Source organism: Anser cygnoides, chromosome 1, assembly GCF_040182565.1.
Source record: "Anser cygnoides isolate HZ-2024a breed goose chromosome 1, Taihu_goose_T2T_genome, whole genome shotgun sequence".
Classification (NCBI taxonomy): Eukaryota; Metazoa; Chordata; class Aves; order Anseriformes; family Anatidae; genus Anser; species Anser cygnoides.
In genome coordinates, this window is record NC_089873.1 from 186,603,001 (window position 1) to 186,624,057 (window position 21,057).

General features: G+C 44.6%; 1 protein-coding gene across 1 annotated transcript; it reads right to left on the minus strand.

Moving 5' to 3' along the window:
• Nucleotides 1-232: 232 nt before the first annotated feature.
• On the minus strand, nt 233-18,751 carry SERTM1 (serine rich and transmembrane domain containing 1). Its single transcript, XM_048081228.2, has 3 exons — nt 18,638-18,751; nt 11,636-11,734; nt 233-4,332 (listed from the first exon to the last, which is right to left on the minus strand). The coding sequence occupies exon 3, from the start codon at nt 4,145-4,147 to the stop codon at nt 3,824-3,826; it is 324 nt and encodes a 107-aa protein (XP_047937185.1). The 5' UTR covers nt 4,148-4,332; nt 11,636-11,734; nt 18,638-18,751; the 3' UTR covers nt 233-3,823.
• Between the last annotated feature and the right edge of the window lie 2,306 nt (nt 18,752-21,057).

The following is a 21,057-nucleotide window of genomic DNA, read 5'->3' on the forward strand; positions in this document are numbered from 1 at the left end:
GAAGAGCATGACACTATATCAAGAAGGGGATCAGAAAAATCTGTTAAAGGTGAGGAAAGGTAAATGTCATGGGTTAACCTGGCTGTGGGATCAGGGTGGCCAGCAGCGTAAGAAAGTCTAATCTTAGAAACAGAGGCTACCATGGGCTTCAACAGGTACTTTTTGATTAAATATACCTAAACAGAACATCTATGTCAAAGTACAGTAAAATATTTTTTTTTTCTGTGTGATTGAGAAACTCCTTTATCCATGTTTTATTGTTATTTTTATTTCTATAGATTTTCAGGTATGCTTTGCAACTATCTGAAGCCATGCAGTCTTGGAGTCCTGTAGTACTGAGAGCTAATAGCACAATCCCAATCAGAGAGCTTAGTAAAAACCAAACCAAACCAAACCAAAAAAAAAAAACCAAAAAACACACCATAACAACAACAACAACAACAAAAGGCCCAGGGCAAAAACTGCCTGTGAAATGTGAGCCCTCGCCACAAAAAGGCAGTGGAAAAGTTGGAAATGTGTGTGACTGCAGGCAGGAGAAAGAGTAGAGCAACTCTTTAATTACAATATATTGAACAAATCATCCCCAGTAAAGATGTTGTTCACTCAGCTCCAGAGATGGGAAAATACACCAGAGGAGGCAGTGAGTTAGAAGCCACTGAGGTTTTGCACTGACACTGACAGAATCACAGCTTGGGTGGGGGACTTCTAGGGACCACCTGGCCAACCCCCCTGCTCAAAGCAGTGTCGGCTGCAGTAGGCTACCCAGGCCCATATTTAAACATGTGGATAAGAGCCATCTGGGGCCATCTCTTCTCCAGGTGAACAGTCCTGGCTCTCTCAGCCTCCTGAGGTGAGAGGTGCTCCAACTCTTTAATCAACCTCATGGCCCTTCATTGGATTTTCACCAGTATGTCCCCATCCCTTTTATACTGGGAAGCACAAAACTGGATCCAGCACTCCAGGTGTATCTGAGTGCTCCTCCTAATGCAGCCTCCTTTGCAGCAACATTGTATTGATGGCCCATGGCCAATTTGGGCCAGAACCATCAGATCTTTCTCTGAAGAGCTGTTTTGCAGCTGGTCAGCCCCCAGCATGTACTGGTGCATGGGGTTGTTCTTCCCTGGGGCAAAACTTCACATTTTCTGTTGCTGAACTTCGAGATTCCTCTCTGCCCACTCCTCCAAGTGTGCTGGTGTGTTAGTGACAGAAAGAAGGAGACAGAGAAAACACAGAATTTTGATGCAAATAAATAATCTAATCTATTTTTCAGTTTACCATCATGGAAAATCCCTGCAGCTAGCTCAAGTGAACTCAAGGTCAGGTTCTCTTTTCTTTTTACCTTTCTTTTTTTTTTTTTTTTTTTTTTTCCTGAAGGCTGAGTGCTTAGCAATCCTCAAAATGGCATGGTGCTTTTTGCCTGTGGCTTCTCCTGATGTTGTTCTGTTGGATCCAACTTGTTTTTACTCAAATCTGTTCTGAGAAGAACAGGTGCAACTCAGCTGAAAACATGATGACTCTATATAGTCCCATATGTCACTGCAGAGTGGAAAAAAATAAAGCTAATAGCATCTAATAAACTATGCAATAAACTATGTTAATAGCATCTATAAACTATGAAGCAAAATCAAATGTGTGTTTTCAGTCACCTTTTCTACTTTGTGCAAACTGAAAAAAAAAATTTTTGCTCTTGTGGAGTTTGATAATAGCTCATCGAACAAAGCCAATGGATGTTCAACAGTCTGTATTTAATATGAAATGTCTGTACATCCATAAACATAAACTAGTAAAAAGAAACATATCACTGGTAATAAATAACTCTCTCAGACTGCGGTCTCATCTCTGGTTTTGATTAAATTCCTGCATTTGCAGCAAAGGAAGCAACAAGTTTACAACTTTGTAGGTAAGAGAATATAGTTGAATGGCTGCTCTGTCTTGATTTAAAGTTCATTTATTTTTATCTACAAGTCAACACAAAAATACATTCTGTTACAGATTTGGGATTTTAAACAGCTTTCAGAATGGAAATAATTTTTCTCAATGACTTTCCAATAGTAAACTCCTTTCCCCATCAATTACAGTGAAAAGCGACTTACAAGGAATTTTTGGCCAGATGAATAAAATATTCAAGAGACTAAATATATTCATAAGAACAGTTTGGCTCAGAGATTCTTTGGGCTTAATTCCTCTACTAGTCAGCAAGTTCTTTGACCTTTGTAAGGAGCTAATCAACACCATAATTGATTACCACTTACCATGCTGCAGGTTCACTTTGAAAAATTGAAAACAGCAACTCCAACATCATCTGTATGTTGTTTGGCACGGAGCAGCTGTGTTTTTAACGATTATATTCACACTGGAGTTTCCAATTTCCTCTTTCAAAGACTGCATAGTTAATGACAGAATGTGCCTCTGCGATGACCCAGACCTACATGTGCTCTTGCACCAGTAACAGATACAGCAGGGACATTTCCACACCCTTCCTCTGGTCTCGCCACTGACTTGGACACTGCCATTATAGGTGAATATGCATGGACTTGAGGCAGGACTGGGCTTTGCTCCTGTATTGCAACAAGGACTGCAAGAAGTAACACAGCACACTATAGAGCTGCAATCCTCGTAGATCACTTTGGGCATTTCAAGTCTTTCTTTTTTTTTTTGATCATTTGGTTTGATTTAATTCACAGCTGACCACAGGACCCTGTGCACAATACTGCTAGTTATCCATTACACACCTCCTTAGTGTCAAAGCACAGGTATGGCCGGCAACTACGCACATCCCTGTGTCCACCCCAGCGTGCGTTCGTCAAATTACAAGGCAAAATCTGCCCCAGTAAGCCTTCGCCAGCACAAGTAATATCTGTCCCTGCTGGCTCTGCATAAATGAGTACGAACATCTTGTGCCTAAAGAAAGGACAGTCACAGGTGCTATTCAGCTAGCAGCGATGGTCACAGTAAGCGGATCTAAAAGAAACCATCAGTTTGTACTGGTATCAGTCACGAACAGGCTGCATGATCAGCAAAGGATGGAAAGGAGTTGTGTGATATTTGTGATTCAGCAGCAAAAGCTGCCCCCCAGAGGAACAAGTCATTAGGCAAATTATATGCAGTGTGGTCCAAAAATATCTTTACACATTCAGCAGTGAGCACAGTTATTGTAGTCGCTTTACTAAATTAACAAAAGATTTCAGCGATTCAAAAACTGAAATACAGACACTTTATACAGAAAGATTTAAGTACAAATAAACCAATGTAACGTTCTTCAGGGAAAGGATTTTAGTTGTGTTTCATAAACACCAATAAATACTGAAAAAGACAAGGAAATTACAAAAGAAACAATAGCAACAACTTTAAATTGTCCCAAGGACTATATTTATAATTTAAGCTAATTTTTGATACTTTTGCAATGGGGATTTAATCCATTTTTTACTCTAATTAAAAATGAAAAAAAAAAAAACAAAAAAAACAGTCAGAGTATTACTGATATAAAACCAGGAAAGGGGGCACAACTAGAGCAGAAAAATGACACGTCTGGTTAGAACCATATTACAATTTGGCAGGAATACTAATGAACACCATGTATGTGTGAGAAAAAGACAGCATCACAGTTACAGGCATGAAACAATGATTAAGAGTCATTATCCAAAATGAAAAGCAACATTACTAAAAGGGAAAATGAAGACTAGAAAAGGAAAGAAAGAAAAATAAGGAAACTTTAAAAGCCACCTCTTCATCATAGTCTTCTAAGGCAAATGTTGCATGCACTACCTCCCCGAGAAACAAGACAAAGCTTTTCCGTTCCCCACATATTCCCCTTCATTTAGTTTCATGAAGAAAGGTTTGAAAGAGCAGACCGCTGGGAAGAAATACTACAGACTTCTAAATTAGTGAAAGAACTTCCAGCTTCACTGTTATATTCTGGGTAAGAGGAACTGGAAGAAATTATATTTTTCAGCCTCTGAAGTGCAATGATCAATAGCAAAAGGAGAAAAGCTAAGAGACTAAGGAATATAGAAACATAGACATAGACGTTAGATAAACGGCCAGGTGATGAATCCACGGAAGTTGAAAGGGATGTGGGATATAACTCCAGGAAAGTCCCATTTTCCATGTTTCCTACAAATCCAGATGAGGGGTCGGGTTCCGACATCTTGGGGTTTGCGTTTTAAAAATCACCACAGATCTTGGATTAGAAGGCAGTTTTAGCAGCATAACAGAGGGCTTATTTTAGATGAGCATTTTGCCATCACAACAAAAAGATAACGAGTCAGCCAGTGATCAGATTTATCCTTTACTGATCAAACCCAAGAAAATGGAAGATTGTATCCTTCAGAACTGTGAGGAAAAAGAAAAAAGAAAAAAAAAAGTAAGATTAATTTACTAACAGATAACATGATTTTATGTGTACCTGAGACAATCCAATTCTTAAGAGTTATTTGTCCTTAGCACTGAGGTGCAATTCTTAAGGCATTAGCTAACTCCTATCTTTACATCTCTATATGCTAAAATGCAGCAATAAGAGAATCCCACCCATCAACAAATTAAAAGTGATCCATTCCAGGAACTGATCCCACGAGGAATTCTTTAACTGAGGAACAGCCCAATCAAAATAGCTTTGTATTTTATGTGGGAAAGACGTATTAGAACCCAAATTTGTTTTGTGGATAAAAGCTAATAAAGGAATGAAAAATCCCTCTCAAGTCATCAGCTTTTCAACCTAGAGGAAGGCTGTTCAATGCCATGATGGATTCCACGGCAGAATCCACTACCATTACCCACTTATTCCCTACTGTCTTGCCTGGGGTGACCAGAGTGAGAAAATCTGCCAGACCTGGCCTCTTACTATAGATTTATGAAGTGGATCAAATGGTTTCAAAGATCAAAATGCATCTTGCTCTCATGCTGCCAGGGTGATCTCAATGGCAGACACGTTTCAGTGAAGTGTTGCAGCTTTTGACACCTACGAGCAAATTCCCGAGAAAAGAAGCAGCCCTGGCAGCCCAGCAAACACGAGGGGTCTGTCTAAGGGCACCAAAGGTTTGCCTTCAGCCTCTTTGTGTTGAAACCTGGAAGCTCTGGTGCTGGCAAAGGTCAGACTAGAACAGGAGGAGCAGATCAGGGCATGCTGAGCTGCTTTTTTTTTCTTCTTTTTAAACTAACATTGTCAATCCCCAAGTGCTGTCTGGAAGAGTAAGAGGAAGCTTGGTGGTAAAGAATTGCTTGTAAAAAGTCTACATGCTGTAGCTGAATTGTACACAGAAACCCATTGCCTTTATTTCTACAAAAATAGATAATACAAGGTGTAAGTGGGGAACAATTGAAGCTCATTTTCTGTATGTAATTATCCACATGCAACCTTTCTATCCATCCATGGTCAACCTCTCACTGGAGATACTTGGCATGGCAAGGAAAGGTGCCCAGCTTTCCTCCGCACAAGGAAGACAATATCCATACAGACCTAAGTTCCCAACATCTTGACCTTGCTTTAGGGCTGGCTCTACACAGTTACCTCTAACTCCCAGCTAGAGGTTTTGAGGAAAATCCCACTGCTTTTCATGGCAACATAGATAGCAAACTGTCAGCAACAGTAAGAAAGACAGAATCAGGCCCTTAAAGTAAAGTCTGTGGTCTCTTTCTGTGTGTCACACAGCTGCTGAAGTCTTTCCATGGAAGCGTCCCAGCATTGCTCCAGGCAATGTTCTGCCTTCTAATTTTTCCTGTAACCATATTACATATATGTCCCATTACATATTCTGCTAACTTGATAAAGTTCCTCCTTCTTCAAGAGGGTGACAATTTTTAATGCTTGCTTTGAGCACAAAGCCCCCAGTCTGGACTAAAAATCCCCAGGAAGGATTAGATACTTTTCTGCTGGTGCTGTTTCTTCTCAGGAAGCCTTGGTGATACCTGCTGAAAATGCTTTGCAGCCACTTAAGTTATTTGCCCAGGTGCTCACTGTACTTCCATGCTGTAAATTAAATTTAGGAGGTTATGCTATAGGCCATAAAAAGCCCTAAGAGCCCTGAGTGAACAAAGACTACGTAAAGGAGTAGGTAGAATCTAATCCTATATTTTAAAATTCTAATTTATTTTCTATACCTCAGAATGACATCTAAACTGCATAAAACAGGTCAAGACTATTCTTTGGTGTCACGGACAAGTTGCATGGCATACTGCATGAAGATATCTGAACTCCTTTTTATGCCTGTGGACAGGATGGCCAAGTCACAGCTGCCTTTGGGAAAGAATGATGGCCATCCTAACCATACATATGGCATGGCTTGGAGGATGGTAGCTGGCCAAAACCATGCCAGGAAGTATGCTACTAATTCAACAGGAGAGATGATGACAGGCCTATGGCCCGGATTAATTTACTGGTATATTCACATCCATAATACTCTGATGGATAAAAGGTTACATTCCAGATGTTGTTTTATTGCAGAGCTTCTGGTAGTCTTAATCAAGCATCCCAACAGCCTACAAGATATGCAGGAGTGCAAAAGTGCATCTGCAAATGCCAGATAAAATATTCTTAGTCTTGTGGTATACAACTTATACAGATGTATAAAATATATTTAAGGAAACCGATTTTATAATGCTAATAGTATTTACCCCAACAAGAAGCAGTACTTATTGTACCTTGTGAAATGAATCACAATACACTGAACAGAGAGATCCTTATGAGATTATACTCCTTTTGAACTATCTTTAATTCAGTGATCCAAAATTAACTAATGGTACAATACATGTTCATTTCATGTTCTGGAAGTAGTTAAGTGTCTTAAAGCTAATTTATCCTTTTTAAGAGATAAGCTTTGATATAGAAGATGTTTATCCTTGATTACTCATTGTAATGAAAAGCAGATCCATTAATAATTGAATTTCTCTATAATAACTTAAGGAATTAATTCACATAAATTCTTTAATATGGCAGAAGTTAAAAGCCTTTAAATTCTTCACAAATTTGAAATCTGCTCTGTTCTACTTTTACCAGTAATGGTTTTGGCCCTGGTACAAGGAAGAGCTGCAGCATAGGACTTCCTTTGAAGTGAGCAGAAAATTTATGGTCTTTAATAGGACTAATCAGAATCTTACAGTTAAGCAGAGATGTGAGTGCTTTGCTAGATCAGAGCCTTTATAGGTCTTACAATGTCAATTGGGCTATTTTTAACTGAGTATTTTGTGGTGAGATCAGAGGCTCTGTAAACTCTGATTCCAAATGACTATGGTCCAGATCCTCATTGCCTCGCTTACACTGCATAGGGATGTGATATGCAACTGGATCTCATCTAAAATAAAGCTTCAGCTAAAGTGACTCTTCAGGTGATGTTTTAGGAAGAAAAAAAAAAAAAAGGGTTGTTTTAATTACACATTTCAAATACAAGAAACGTAAAGTCCTGCTCATCCTAAAAGGATTTTTACAAACCATCTGTACCCTGCTGAAGTAAATTAACAGCAACGTCCTATGGAAGTGTGAACATATGAGCTCATAACATCTGCATAGCATTCATAGGAAAGGTACAAATGTGTACAGAAATAGAACAGGTCCAATCCTGATCCCTGATGAAGTTCCCTGGTGCTATCCCAGCACTGCAAAAAAGGCTGGAGATCAGCCAGGGTGGCTCAGCTGCCAACTGCTGGGCCGTGAGGGACAGGGGCGCAAGAGTAGTTTGGACTGAGACGTGCACAAACCTCTGCCACAAGGCACATCAGACCTCCCAGCCTTGAAGAGCAGCTTTATTCAGTGCACTACAGCTACCAGGTCCCTGCTTCTTCCAAGACAAGAAGATAAGTTGTACAACCATTTCTCTCTCTCCTGGGGCCTAATCCTCCCAAAGGAAGAGTCCCCAGAGAAGCCAGATGTTGGCTTAATCTTCTTCCTTGGTAAATGGTTTCGTGCATTTCTGAAAACTAAACAGAACAACATCAAGGCCAAACCTGGTCCCAGAAAAATGATTAGGAAGTTTGTCACTGACTTCAGAGTATAATGAGAAAATTGACTCAATATCTGTGATGTAGCTGGATCCAGATGACCTTCTCAGAGGGAACTATATCGTTCCAGGACAGGGACGTGCAGCTCGAGGAGGCTTCATGAGTCACCAAGCCCAACCTGACTGCTGTCCCAGGCCATACTCTGTCTTTCCAACCCTGGCTGAGTTCTCGCCCTGCTATTACTCCACTGTTACACAGCCTGCTGCTCTGATGGACAAGCTGCTGATACAGATTCACTCATTTTAGCAAAACTACTCCCTGCATCAAGAAGGCACAGACTCCACCTCCACTCTCTGCTAGTTTTAGGTATAAAAGAGAAGAAAACCTTATTCTGTTACTTCAGTCCCCAAATAGGCGTGCCAGCACACAAGGAAAGGCTTTGCTAGATACATGGTGTCATTTGTAAATGCTCACTTTTCAAACAGAACCATTATGCAAGTATTATCCCACAGTTTCACATTGTTCATCCATTCATGTCCTCTGTATAAATCACTTTCCACAGGTGATACCCACTCTTATTCCAAGGGCAGGGCTACCTGATGCATACTGCAGGCAGCCTCAGTTGCAGCTTTTCATCTTTTCTTCTATTCATGGTAAGGGGGAGACAGACAAAATGACCTTCACCAAAAGTAAGGCAAACGGGGGAGGCGAGGATTAAGTAAATTGTCAACACGTAAGAGCTAAATCCCAGCTGATGTGAAGTATCATGTCCTGGTAGCTGCGCCAAAGCTATCAACTCTTTGCACCTTTGATGGCACCTGTCATAAAACTTATTTCTTCAGAACACTGCAGAGTGGTCAAGGGGAGAGGCCTCGCTAATTAGCACATGCCCTGAGTGCCAAATTATATGTAACACATGCAATTTAATCTTGAGCATCATTGAGACATCAGTCATCTCCCTCTTCAGTCTAAGGTGAATTTCAAACAGGGCTGCAGTACTCTCCCAAGATGGCATGGAGTAAACAGAGAGCTTTTGCATAGCCCCAGGATCATAAATCCTTTACCATCCAGTTGTCTGTATTATATTTCTCTGCATATCTTGATGCAACAACTCTTTCTTCAGACACACTGAAATATAATTTAATGGTGCATGCTCATAAACACCAAGGCCCTAAAACATGAGGAACATGAGGTCTTTTCCGACCTAAATGATTCTACGATTCTATGATTTTATTTGGAGTTTATCAGCCATAGGTAAATGCTTTGTTTTCTTGGTTCATCCTGGCTTTCTGTGAAAATACAGGCTGTGAAATACCTTGGCTATTTCAGAGGCTTCAAAGTGTTTAAGCAGAGAGACAAACAGACACAAAGAAAATCAGTGCTTTTATGCTTGATAAACTAAGATTTTTGTCCTGATCTTCCATCAGCTCTTCCTCTGCAGGTAGAAGGTATCCTAAAAAGTCCTTTTCTTATTGTAAACAACTCCTAACAGTGGAGGGCTTAATTTACCTTTACAACAGTTACAACAGCGAGCTCCCTTTTCCCTTCAGACATCAATATGGGACACATCAGCTTTCCTTCCCTAAAAGCTTGAAACCCTTTTGGCTGATTTCAGCCCAATGTATACAGACAGGCAGAGGATGAAAGCAACGTAAAAATTAGATTTCTAGATTAGATTTCAGATGGTTCTGGGGAGAGCACGGAGTCGCTCAATGACCCAACAAGGGACTGGTGAAGCTCACCCATGGGCATCTGCCCAAGGAGCCTTGGGACACCAGGCTTTATTCCCCCTGCATGCACTGTTCTCCCTTCTGAGGATCCAGTTCCCCAGCTTGCACACACGTGTGTCCCGAGGGACACAGAGGTGTGGGTGGAAGAAGCACAGCCCCACCACTGATCACACGTGGGAGGCAGGGGGAAGCACAGAGGGAGTCAGGGATGCGGCTGCTCCTTCCACTGCTCACAAGTCCTCCAAGGAGCCTCATACAGATGCTGGGTAACACAAGGGACAGAAACAAATCCTCCTGTTCGCATTCATTTCTGCTTTCTTTTAGAAACCAAATACCAGCACTGGACATCTTGTACAAATAGCACAGTAAGGACCCATGGGGACACACTTTGGGTGGTCTCTGTGGAACAATATGCCCACGAAGGATGACCTGGGACCATCCCCTTGATGATGATCTGGTGGCTAGCAAAAGGCACTGAAATTACTGACTGTTACTCTGGCTAGGAAATGGCTAGGAAAGGGAGATCTGTTGCAAGATGGTACTGTGGCTCTGAGCAGCAATTACACGCTCTGTATTAGGCAGACAGTTCTTTGTTTTGAATAGGAGAGGGGAGGCAGAGGACTTTCATTAACGATGACACTGATTATCTCTATTAAAGGACTCATGAGTGTGTTCTCTGCTCTCTTTTGCCCTTTTGGAAAGTTGGAGCAAGGAGTGAACAGATAATGATATCATCCCCTTGTGACCTGAAAAAAACACCATCTCCTTTGTTCAGCGGTAGAGCAGATAGAACAGGATAGTAATTGTGCAGACTCCCAGGAGAGAGCCCAGACAATGCCACTTAAAACTTCCTGATGTTTAAAGGTGTCCCCATTCCCAGTCCTGTTATCATGTTGTTATCACTACTTCCAAAAGCTGGCAGCCAGTTTTCACTAGATCTGTTAAAAAGATTACGATTTCTCATGACCTTTGCTAATTTGATCTATGTATGAAGGCCAGCAAGCTTCTGGTTTAACTTTTCCATCTTCCTCCCCAACACCTTTGTTTTATGCATTTATTTCCTTAGTATATAGGACTGAACCACCACATATAGTCCTTCCAACTAACATGCAACACAAAACATTTATTGCCATTAAAATACTTTTACATGCTCATACCAAAGGACTGAATGAACTTTTCATACAGGGAACCCTCCAGCCATGAAAGTCAGTTTGCTCTAGACTGGGAAAATGTAGCAGTTTAGCATCTTGCATCTGAATCAGACAATAGTGCTAGACAGAAGAGAAGTTAGCAATATTTTACTCATTTGAAAATGTAGAATGATTAGGTAAGAAAGGCAAACAATGACTGTTCACTTGGAGTTTTGCAAGAATATGATCCTTAATGCTTCTTATTCTTGCATAAATGCCTTTGGCAACTGAAAGACCACAAGTAAATAGGGTGCTGTTTCTTCATGGCCCCAGACCCCTCCAGGAGCACTGAATTCCTTTGCCACTCTGCCTGGGAAACAGGATCGGTCACCTACTGACTCAATAAAATGTGCACACAAGGAAAAGGAAAAACTATTTCCTGCCACAAGCAAGGTCTTCCCTTTAATTTATGATCTAATTTCATCTTTTATTATGATCTAATATGATTTAAATGTATGATTTTTAAAATCTAAGAAGACAAGAGCCCAGATGGCTTGGTTGCAGGTTAAAATCAAGTTATATTTTGTTTGGGGTTTTGTGTGGGGCTGGGAAAAGGAAACTCTTGGAGACATAAGGATATTTAATTCATTCAAATAGGCTTAAATGCCTTTATCATTTACATTTGCCATGGATCTGCACACTACGCAGTTATTTATATCAATGTAAAGCAAAGACATCATGACCTGGGACCAAACCCAGAGCTTCTACCCCTTCAGTCACTGCCAGATGAATCTGCTTCTATAAAGTATGAGAAAAACAAGCAATGAGAAGGAATAAAATACTTACAAGCAGGATGGTATAGGGATGTAGGACAAATGTCCAACGCGCAGGATGTGGATGGTTATCACGCCCAAATCTAAAGGGACTGCATGCTGAGAAGAGTGCCTATAAAAAAGCAAATCAAAGCCGAAGAGTTTAGTAATAAATACGTTAATTAACCGCTGCCCCCCCCCCCCCGAAAAAAAAACCCAACCAAACAAAAAACAAACAGGGATGAAAAGTGGCAGAAATTGCAGGGTAAAACAAAGAGAATGGAGTCCTGGCATGTTTTTCATTTCTGCTAGCCACATCCTTCTGCTGTCCAGCTACAGCACTGCATGTATAATAAAAAAAAAACATGCTTCTCTCTTGATCTCCTCTTTACAGACATGTCTTGATAACACCCTGCCCCTCTTCTTTTGCAAAGTGCTCCAGCACCAAGACAGCCTGCTGTCACCTGGTGCTGCTTTAAGCACTGGAGCTGCGCATCTACATTCCAGTTCATTTCACGTCATCACCTAAAGGCTTCTGCCAGGAATCAGGTCTTTCTGGATTACACACCATTATTTATTTATACTCTTTATTTCAGACAAACTGCAGTTTAAATTCACTTACCTGAAACCCGCCATCTGAATATTGTATGTGCACAAATACAGCTAGCAGATTTTTGCATGCTAAACTCACTCAATACTTAAAACCTGGCCCCTGAACTGTCTTTAATAAAGCAAACTAAATTGATTTTATGTTTGAAGAAACAATCCCAGACAATATAGATTAAAGCAAAAGTATGGCCACTTTCAAGACGATCTTCTCCTCCAGGAAAGAAAAGACACTCGCACAGTCATTATCCGTCTCAAAGCGCTACCCTTTCAGCACATTTGGTTTGAACTGCATTAGAGAAGCGGATCTCTGGGGATGAATGTTAATGCATTGTTATGTTGCTTTCATCCCTTCCATCACTGAATCACTTATGGTTTAAGCCAGTCCAAGTTCAATAAAGAAAATTATCTAGTGCAGCTGTTAAAAGTCAGCATCGTTGAAATGCAAATGTTTTGATAACATTGCACTTGAGAACATTGACTGTGTTATGATGTTCCACCCAAGGAGAGGCAGAGGGCTTCCTGACCACCTCCCAGCCTGGGAGGAGAGGTGTGTGGTTGCAGGTAAACCCTCAGGTCGGCTTCCCCAGGGATGGACCAAGCTGGTGCCTGAACGTGAGGGCTGTGCACCCCAGCACCTGCCCAGGAGCACGTCGGCTGAGGCAGGTGCTGCTACTGCCACAGAGAGGGGATGCAACAGCCCCTGCAAACCTTTTCTCTTGTAAATCTGCCTCCTGTAATAAAGAGCTCAATCCCATGCCCCACAGTTTCATCTGCTCATAGCAGAGACCCTTTCCCTTCCCTTTGTTTCTTTCAGAATGGATGTCTTGGGGAAGGAGGCACAAACCTCTGCAGCAGAGACTTTATCTTCAGACATGACAAATATAAATGGTTTTGCTTCTTTTCCAGCTCTCCTTTGTCTCTGCAGGATCTTCTTTAGCACATCTCTCCCGACATGCACCGAGCACTGCTCTTGCCCGTCCAGCCCTTCATGCAACACAATGCCCCAGTCCCCAGCAAGGCAAAGGGAACAGAGCCTGCGAAATCTTGAGCTGATTAAACACGCCAGAGATGCAGCGTGAAATACAATGCATCCTCAAGGCTCTTTAAATGTCTGTATTCATATTCAAATGGAAAGCGTGCACAGGGAGACAGAGAGGTCTGAGCTTTTAATTACCTCCGAAGAATACAGAAATATTTGGACCAGAAGACCAAGAACCCCTTTGGCTTATGTAGTCCTTCATCCTTCTTGCACCAGTCTAATGCCCTTCACAGCTACTTTGAGGGTCTCAGTTACAGCAGTAGCCCCCAGCTGAGGCTCATGGTGACCGTGTTCTGACAGCAGGACTTGGCCTGACCACATCTGTCTCTCCCATTGTCAACGAGACACATGGGGAGGGGGGACCTAGCTGTTCCCATGTTGCTCAGGATGTGAATGGGGCAAGGAGTCTCATCACTGTACTCTTGGGAGATAGGGCCCTCCGTGTTTCTGCTTCCCATGGGAGCGTGAGTCTGAATCTCACCCAGTGGACACACAGTCACTGGGGAAATCAGTCTGCTGCCTGTGTTAGTTTGCTAAAGATATTTATTTCCCACTTCCGTTGAAAATTTCCTGTGGAAAAAAAAAAAGAGATAACTGGAAAAAAATAAAAAAGAAATTCAAAATCCCATTCTCAGTCTGGTTTACCACAGCGAGTAGTCATATTTCATGTCTCAGTTCCCAGTCCCAGCTTATTCCCTTCCATCCCACTCCGAGCAGCTTTTGTTCCTGTCGGTCATCTTCAGCCAAATTCAACCCCAAGCAGAAACCTCAAAGGCATTTGAGCTCCTAAGGTTTAGTGACAACAGATGATCAGGAAGAGGAAACACTAAGGTTCAAACAGCCATTTGGTTCCCCCTGATGGCTTTAGATCTCTCTAATTGACTTCTGCAGCCAAACACAGCGACCCAGATGTCACTGCCAAAGCAACACACCCCTCCATGGGTACCCATGGAGGCAGCAGGCTGGCAAGGAGGCCCAGTGCAAGGGGAGATCATGCAGAGAGAGAAAATGATGGGATTGGGATTCCTTAATTTCTGCATTTATGGAGTGACTTCTTGTCCAATCTCTTATGAACACAATTTCAAAATTTTTGTTTGAAATTTTAGTGTGGGGTGGGATGACTGCACGTTTTCACAAGGCAAAACGAAAGGAACGCAAACCCATAATTTTCATTTAAAGCCCACTTCCCTCGGTGGAAGGAGCATATGAAAACATTGCAGCTGCTCCTGCCTTTTCTTCCCTTTCTCTGCTGTGTCACCCCGCTCCCTTTGCCCCTTCTTGCAGGGGCTGCAAGTGGCTCTGTGGAGGATGAGCCTCTCTGGACAAGAAGCCACCCAGCATGCGTGTGTGGATGCAATTACCTCAGAGCAAACAGAAATTAATTAAGCTTTGCTAGCTTGTGTCTGATTCTTAACAGCAGCTCCCGATCACCACCTTCTGTATCCGATGCAAGGGAACTGGCGCTGGGCTCCATGCCTCTGGCCAAAGGGCCGGAGGGCAGCTGGCTCTCCCTGAAGCTGTGTGGACTTCTCACGGGGCAGTGTTCCAGCTCCTACGCATCGCTTACTCAGAGTAAAACCTGCCAGATAAAATATCAAGCCCCGGGGCAAGCAGTCATGATTATCAGGGCTTGCTTTCATTCTCCATTGCGCTCACCTGTGAAGCTGACAACTTGCAGGGCTCAGATCCGCTGGTTTGCATTCCTCCAGGGAAAACGGAGGAAAAAAAAAACTCAGAAAGATCAAGCACCATCCCCTTCACCTACCAGGAATACAGTCTAAGGGCTAAACGTGGGTAAATCTGGAAATAAATGGACCTCAGGTCTCTATTAACCCCAGCGGTGCCGCAGCACAACATCCTGCCTGATGCTGGAGGAGGTGCTGGGAGCCCCCATCCCTGGTGCTCCGCAGGGGCCACGTCCACCCCTGTGGTCACATCGTCCCAGCAGGTCTCGGGAGCCCTCCCTGAAGGCTTCTCCAGGGGGCTCTGCTGAACACGAAGGGGCTCTCAGCCTGGCTAGTCAATGGGATTATTAGCCCATAAGTAACGACGTTGTGACGCAGGAAGCGGAATCCAGAGTAAAAAGAGAACACTTTTTTTACAGTAATATTCAGGTTACACCCTGGTTTCCATACATTTTGTAAAAATAGAGTACGTGGTCCACCTCAAGACCTAAAATGTCAAGCAGACTTTGTTCAAATCTCCTTAGGAATCCTGGCACAATATAAAGCTAGGACAGGCATCGTACAATGTATTCACCAGAAACCTTTGTTAATGCACCATTTTATTTCAGAAATTTTTCTCCTCCCAAAAACAGATAAAATACCAACAATGTACTGAGGCTGAGAACTCAAATGCCAGGTGAATTTCAGGCACAGATGTACTATCACTCTGCTTGCTGTAACTCTGCTTCCCAACTCAGGTACCTGCTTTACCAAGAGGCGTAAGGGGAGAACCTTTCCTTTTGATTCTCTGCATCCTCTCGACTGTATAACCAAAAATATTTCCATTCTTATTCTACCAACGCAGGCTGCATTGCCTCCTTCGACAAGGAGACTGGCATTACCATACCTACAGGTGTGTGCCTCACATGTACCTATTTTCACTGCTTGCACAGGGGTGTACAGTAACTTACACAAACACACACCGCTGCTGTGAACCATGCTGTGATGTGTAAGCATAAGGGGGCAGGGTTGCACCTGAAATGTCAAAAAGAGCAAGTGAAGATAACCAGCACTAATCACAGACCACAGAAGGGCAGCTTCTGCTGGTGGTAGATAGAGCTATTTGTGCAACACTGCCTCTCAGGTGTCCTGGCCTTAGAGGACACTGTTGTGCTCACATCCAGCCCCAGACTAATCCCAGTGACTGGAATGTGTGGCAGTGCAGGTGAGGGCTTGTCTCAGCATCTCACCAGGCAGCTGCTGAAGGCATCCCAGCAAAAGCAAATGTGTTGGGACATACCAAGGAAATTAATGAAATGATGGACGAGGCACCCATAGGAAGCTACAGACAAGCACAAGGCAAAGCTTGGGGAAATACAAAGATGATAGCCTGAGGGAGATGGATGCTGAGAGCACGGGCTGACCAAATCCCAGGGGGGTTGTCCTCAAAAAGCAGGAGAGGTGGGAGAGGTGGGATGCCACGTACAGGGGGGCTAGCCAGGATGCTTGAAAGTGAAGCCTGTGGCTGGCGTGTCTGATGTGGTGGAGATGGGGCAAAAACAGGACTGGCCACGAGGGGAGATGCAGCCGAAGCAGCAGGCACGGAGGTGGCTTTTTGCAGCAGCGCTGTGGATCGACCGAGTCGTAACAGGATTTCCTCCGTGCCAACCAGGAAAAGGAGGCAACTGCAGTCGTGAAGACACAAGGGGAGGAGTGCTGGCAAGAGGGTGTTACGGGGAGAGATGAAAATATCATGACTTTTTAATTTTTAAATTCCAAGTCTCGAAACCTATCAGAAACATCGTATTTTTCAGTAACTTCTTGATGTGCTCTGTGCTTGAGCTAATTCTTCTTCTGCTTCTACGTAGACGGGGCGCCAGGAGGAAAACTGTGCTGCTTCCTGCCTTTGATGGGGAATTCGCAGAATACAATTTATAACTTGCACTGCACCACTAAGACCCAATTACGAACCAAGACATTTGGCAGACACAAGCTACCCCGGTCATCCTTTTACGTCTGAAAAGGTTAACGAAATGCAAAAGGCAATAACTTCCTAAGCCAAATACATCCACACACATGCACTCACCAACTTGGTGATGGCACTGGAGCAGACTTGGGTGCTGAAATAGCCCCGGACCCCTTCCCCACCAGCTCGAGGTCCTACAGCATCTCTGCGGCTGCCAGCGATGCTCAGCGAGCAGCAGGCTGCAGGCAGGCAAGCCTGAACGCCAGAGCTGGCAGAGGAAAGCCTGGGAAACATGAAGGAGGCGGGCGTGACATGCTGCTTCTTCCCTCACCTTGGGTGATGTGCATGGCCCAAGTCTGAGGGGAAGGTGGGGAAGGAAGGCAGCCGGTACCCAGCTACAAGCAGCAGTGCCCATCCCTGACGGGGACAAGCCGTTGTAGGCATTACGGCAGACAGAAGGACACCGGGGCTTTCAGGTCGTCCTTTGTTTCAGTCTGTTCAGGCTCAGAAAACTCAGACCGGGGTCAAAATGACTGCAAAAGGCAAGATTGTAAGGGAACAGACATCCACCCTCCAGCCAGATCCCTTCTTAGAATAAAGCTGCCAGCACTATGTACCTCCTATATCTCCAGTTGTTACACATTTCTTCTATTCAGCTTTGTACCATTCTGCTACAATTACCTCCAAATTCAATTTAATAGTACTTACTATGCATTCCTAATTTTCTTTGCTTATATACATGTCAAGAATTTTGGCAAATGCTCAGCCTTTTACCACTGTTTTCATAATCTCCCACGGACTCCTGTTTAGCATACGTGAGGTAGGAAGAGTTTGCTTCGCTTGCTTTCTGTCCCAAACTTCCTTACCCCTACTGAGATGGTACTGCAACAGCCTGGAGCTCTTAGCTAGGCACAAAGTGGTTGGAAAGGACACATTTCTGTGCATCCATCCTGCTTTGTTTTAACACGTTGTGCTGTCTAAACTCCACTCCTCTCCCGGCACGCAGGACAGGCGTTTTAGAATTTATTTGCAGAGGGAGCAATTCCTTTGCCATCATCTTCCCGCAAACAATGTGAAAGAGCACACGCGTGGCAATCTTTGCTTTTGCCCAGAGAGCCGAAAACGTGCTTGCACAGCGATGACCCCACACTCTGCACCATCAAAGCCTGCAGCATCTCGCCGAAAGAGAAACCGACCTGTGCCTCCCTTCCCTCGGCATCCCTCCCGCCAGGAGCAGCGCAGCCACGGCCCCACGCTCCTCCAGGGAGCCTCCTGCCCTCTCTGCCCCCGGCAAAAGCAATTTCTCCCAAACCAGAAAGTCTTCCACGCGAGCACTCTGACAGCCCATGGGGTCAATGAGGGCAAAACCAGGTTCTTGCCAAAACGCCTTGGGGAACGACCAAAGGCAGGCCCAACGCGTTTCCTAGGACAAACGGGTGTGCGAACCCAATGCCCTGATTGCGGCACACGAGGGGCCAAGCACCCCGGTGCCCCCGCGACCACCAACACCAGGTACAAGGCACTTTGTGGTGGACCGGCTCCTGTCAGACCCAATAAATCACAGCGGGCTTTAGGAAGGATGGGAGATAAAATTATAATAATAATAATAATATAATAGTAAAAAGTACCGACCTCCCTTAAAATAATAATTAAAGGGAAAAAAAAAAAAAAAAAAGAAACCCCACAACACGAGCTCAGGGAGAGGGCCAGCCCCAACGCCGCGGCTCCGAGCCCCCCCAGCCCGCGCCCCCCGCTCACCGCTCCCGGCTCCGGCTCCGCTCCCCCGTGCCCGGCTCCCGGCTCCCGGCTCCCGGCTCCCGCCGCCGTCCCGCACGGCCGCCGCCGCAGCGCCGCCCCCGGCCCGCCCCTCGCCCGTCCCCTGCCCGCGGGCGGCCGCCGGACCCCAGCCCCCGGGCGGGGAGAGGTCTGGGGGGGGGGGCTGGGTGCGGTGCTCGGGATTGTGGAGGGGGTGAAAGCCCTGCGAGGTGCTGGGGTGGATGTCGTAGAATCACAGGGTCATTGGGGTTGGAATAGACCTCCAAGATCATCTGGTCCATCCCCCTACCACCAATGTCACCCACTAAACCATGTCCCTAAGCACCACGTCCAACCTTTCCTTGAACACCCCCAGGGACGGTGACTCCACCACTTCCCTGGGCAACCCATTCCAATGCCTAACTGCTCTTTCTGAGAAGAAATGTCTCCTCATTTCCAACCTGAACCTCCCCTAGAGCAACTTGAGGCCATTCCCTCTAGTCCTATCACTGGTTACCTGTGAGAAGAGGCCGACCCCCAGCTCCCCACACCTTCCTTTCAGGTAGCTGTAGAGAGCAATGAGGTCTCCCCTGAGCCCCCACTTCTCCAGACTGCTACTTGCATTGTGCAAGCCCCCACCACCTCTCGCCAGACGCGTAACAAAGCCTGCTGATGTACTGCATGCGTCGCCCCCCCAGCTCGCAGGGCTGGCCCTTTCCCGAAGCAGCCACCCCACCAGGATGCCACAGGGACAGGTCACAGCACCACAGCCGGGAGCTGGGCCCCGCAAAGGGCTGGGTTAGGGCAGCGGTATTTTTTTGCCCCAGGAGATGAAAAGTTGCAGGTGTCTGTCCAAAAACTCTTCCGAGTTCTCAGGCCAGCTGCTGAGGCCCTCAAGGATACTTAGGCATCATTTACACAAGGGTAAACGAATAGTTGTGCCAAGACCAACTGCTATAATGCCTATAAAGTAACGTAAATGAGAACAAAATCCGCCTTTCCTAGTTTGTCTGGAGAATGACTTACCTGCAGATATCACATACTCTGGAATCAAATATTGAGAAAATGCTACCTGGCTGGGACCCGTTCCTTGCAGGGGACGCCGTGGGAGAGGAGGCTCAGCTGGCTTCTGGTGCACTTGTCTGAGCCACTCTGATTTTTTTATTTTTTATTTTTTTGGCCAAATGACTTTACTGTGGGTTATAAATCAGTGGCAAGCAGTGTGAAGAGCAGATGGGGAGTTTAATGCACCCTCCGCAGCTCAGTCTTGTGTCTGGCTGATGTCCACGTGCAGCTCTGAAAAGGATGTTGGAAAAGGTTGTTCTTCATTTTAAATTGCTCTTTGGGAGCTGCGCAGTTTGTGATGTGCTGCGGAGGCACTTCTGCGAGATGTGCTTTCTTTCACACAGTCTACGTGGTTCCAGGGGAAGAGCAACTTGGGATGCCTCGAAACAAAGCCAGTGTGGGGGGAACAATGCACATGAATAAGTAAATAAAATACAAATCTGAAAGGGAAAATTATTCCCAAAGAACGAACCAAATTTCTCTCTGAGTTCAGTGGCATACAAAAAAAAAGATGGGTTTGGCTTTCAGAAGGCAAAAATCCCCTTTCAATATTTCGGCTATGAAAAGGGAAGTCGGGGGTTTTGTTTGTTGGGTTGGTTGGTTTGATTTTAGGTTTGGTGTATGAGCACAGACAGGAAGGAGTATCAGAGGGACCCGATATCCCTAATCCGAAAGCAGAGCACTGGCTCAGCTCAGCTGGAAACCTCTGCAGAAAGGGGTGTGTGTGGCAGTGGCTTACTGACTGCATGAGCTATTGGAGCAATAACACACGAAACCTGTTGAAACTGTAAGGAAAGAAGTATTGCAGACACCTACCACACTACTAGCAATGATTAGATTATAGAGGTGAAGAATCCTGCTGAAACCGTTTTAACAAAATACTGAGAGTTTGCCATATCCTTTCTTATTTGTATACTCTGACTAGAGGGCTCTTTGGTGCGAGTCCTGTGTCTGGGATGTCACCAGCTATAAACAGACACAGACGGTGGATTAAACTTCTCAGTATCTATTTGTCATACAGACAGGGGCCCAGGCACAAAAGTCTGAGGAGATGGGAGAAGCAAAAGCAGTAAAGCAAAATGTTTGCAACCCAAAATGAGAAAAAAGGCGAGAGAAATGCTTCTTTTCATTACCGCTCAATTATTCCAGCAGTGTAATTGCAAGCTGGGACAAACAGCAAGAATTTTCCCCTGAGGTCAAGCAGGAAGAAGAGAAGAGAAGACAAACGCAACAGAACCAAAGTGGCTGCTAAGCCAGGCATGCAGTCACTAGCAGCAGCCAAAAAACCAGTGCTTTCTAAAGAAAACAAACTGTGATCCCTTGGACTTGTCTCACTCTGGTGATTACAGTTCAAACCC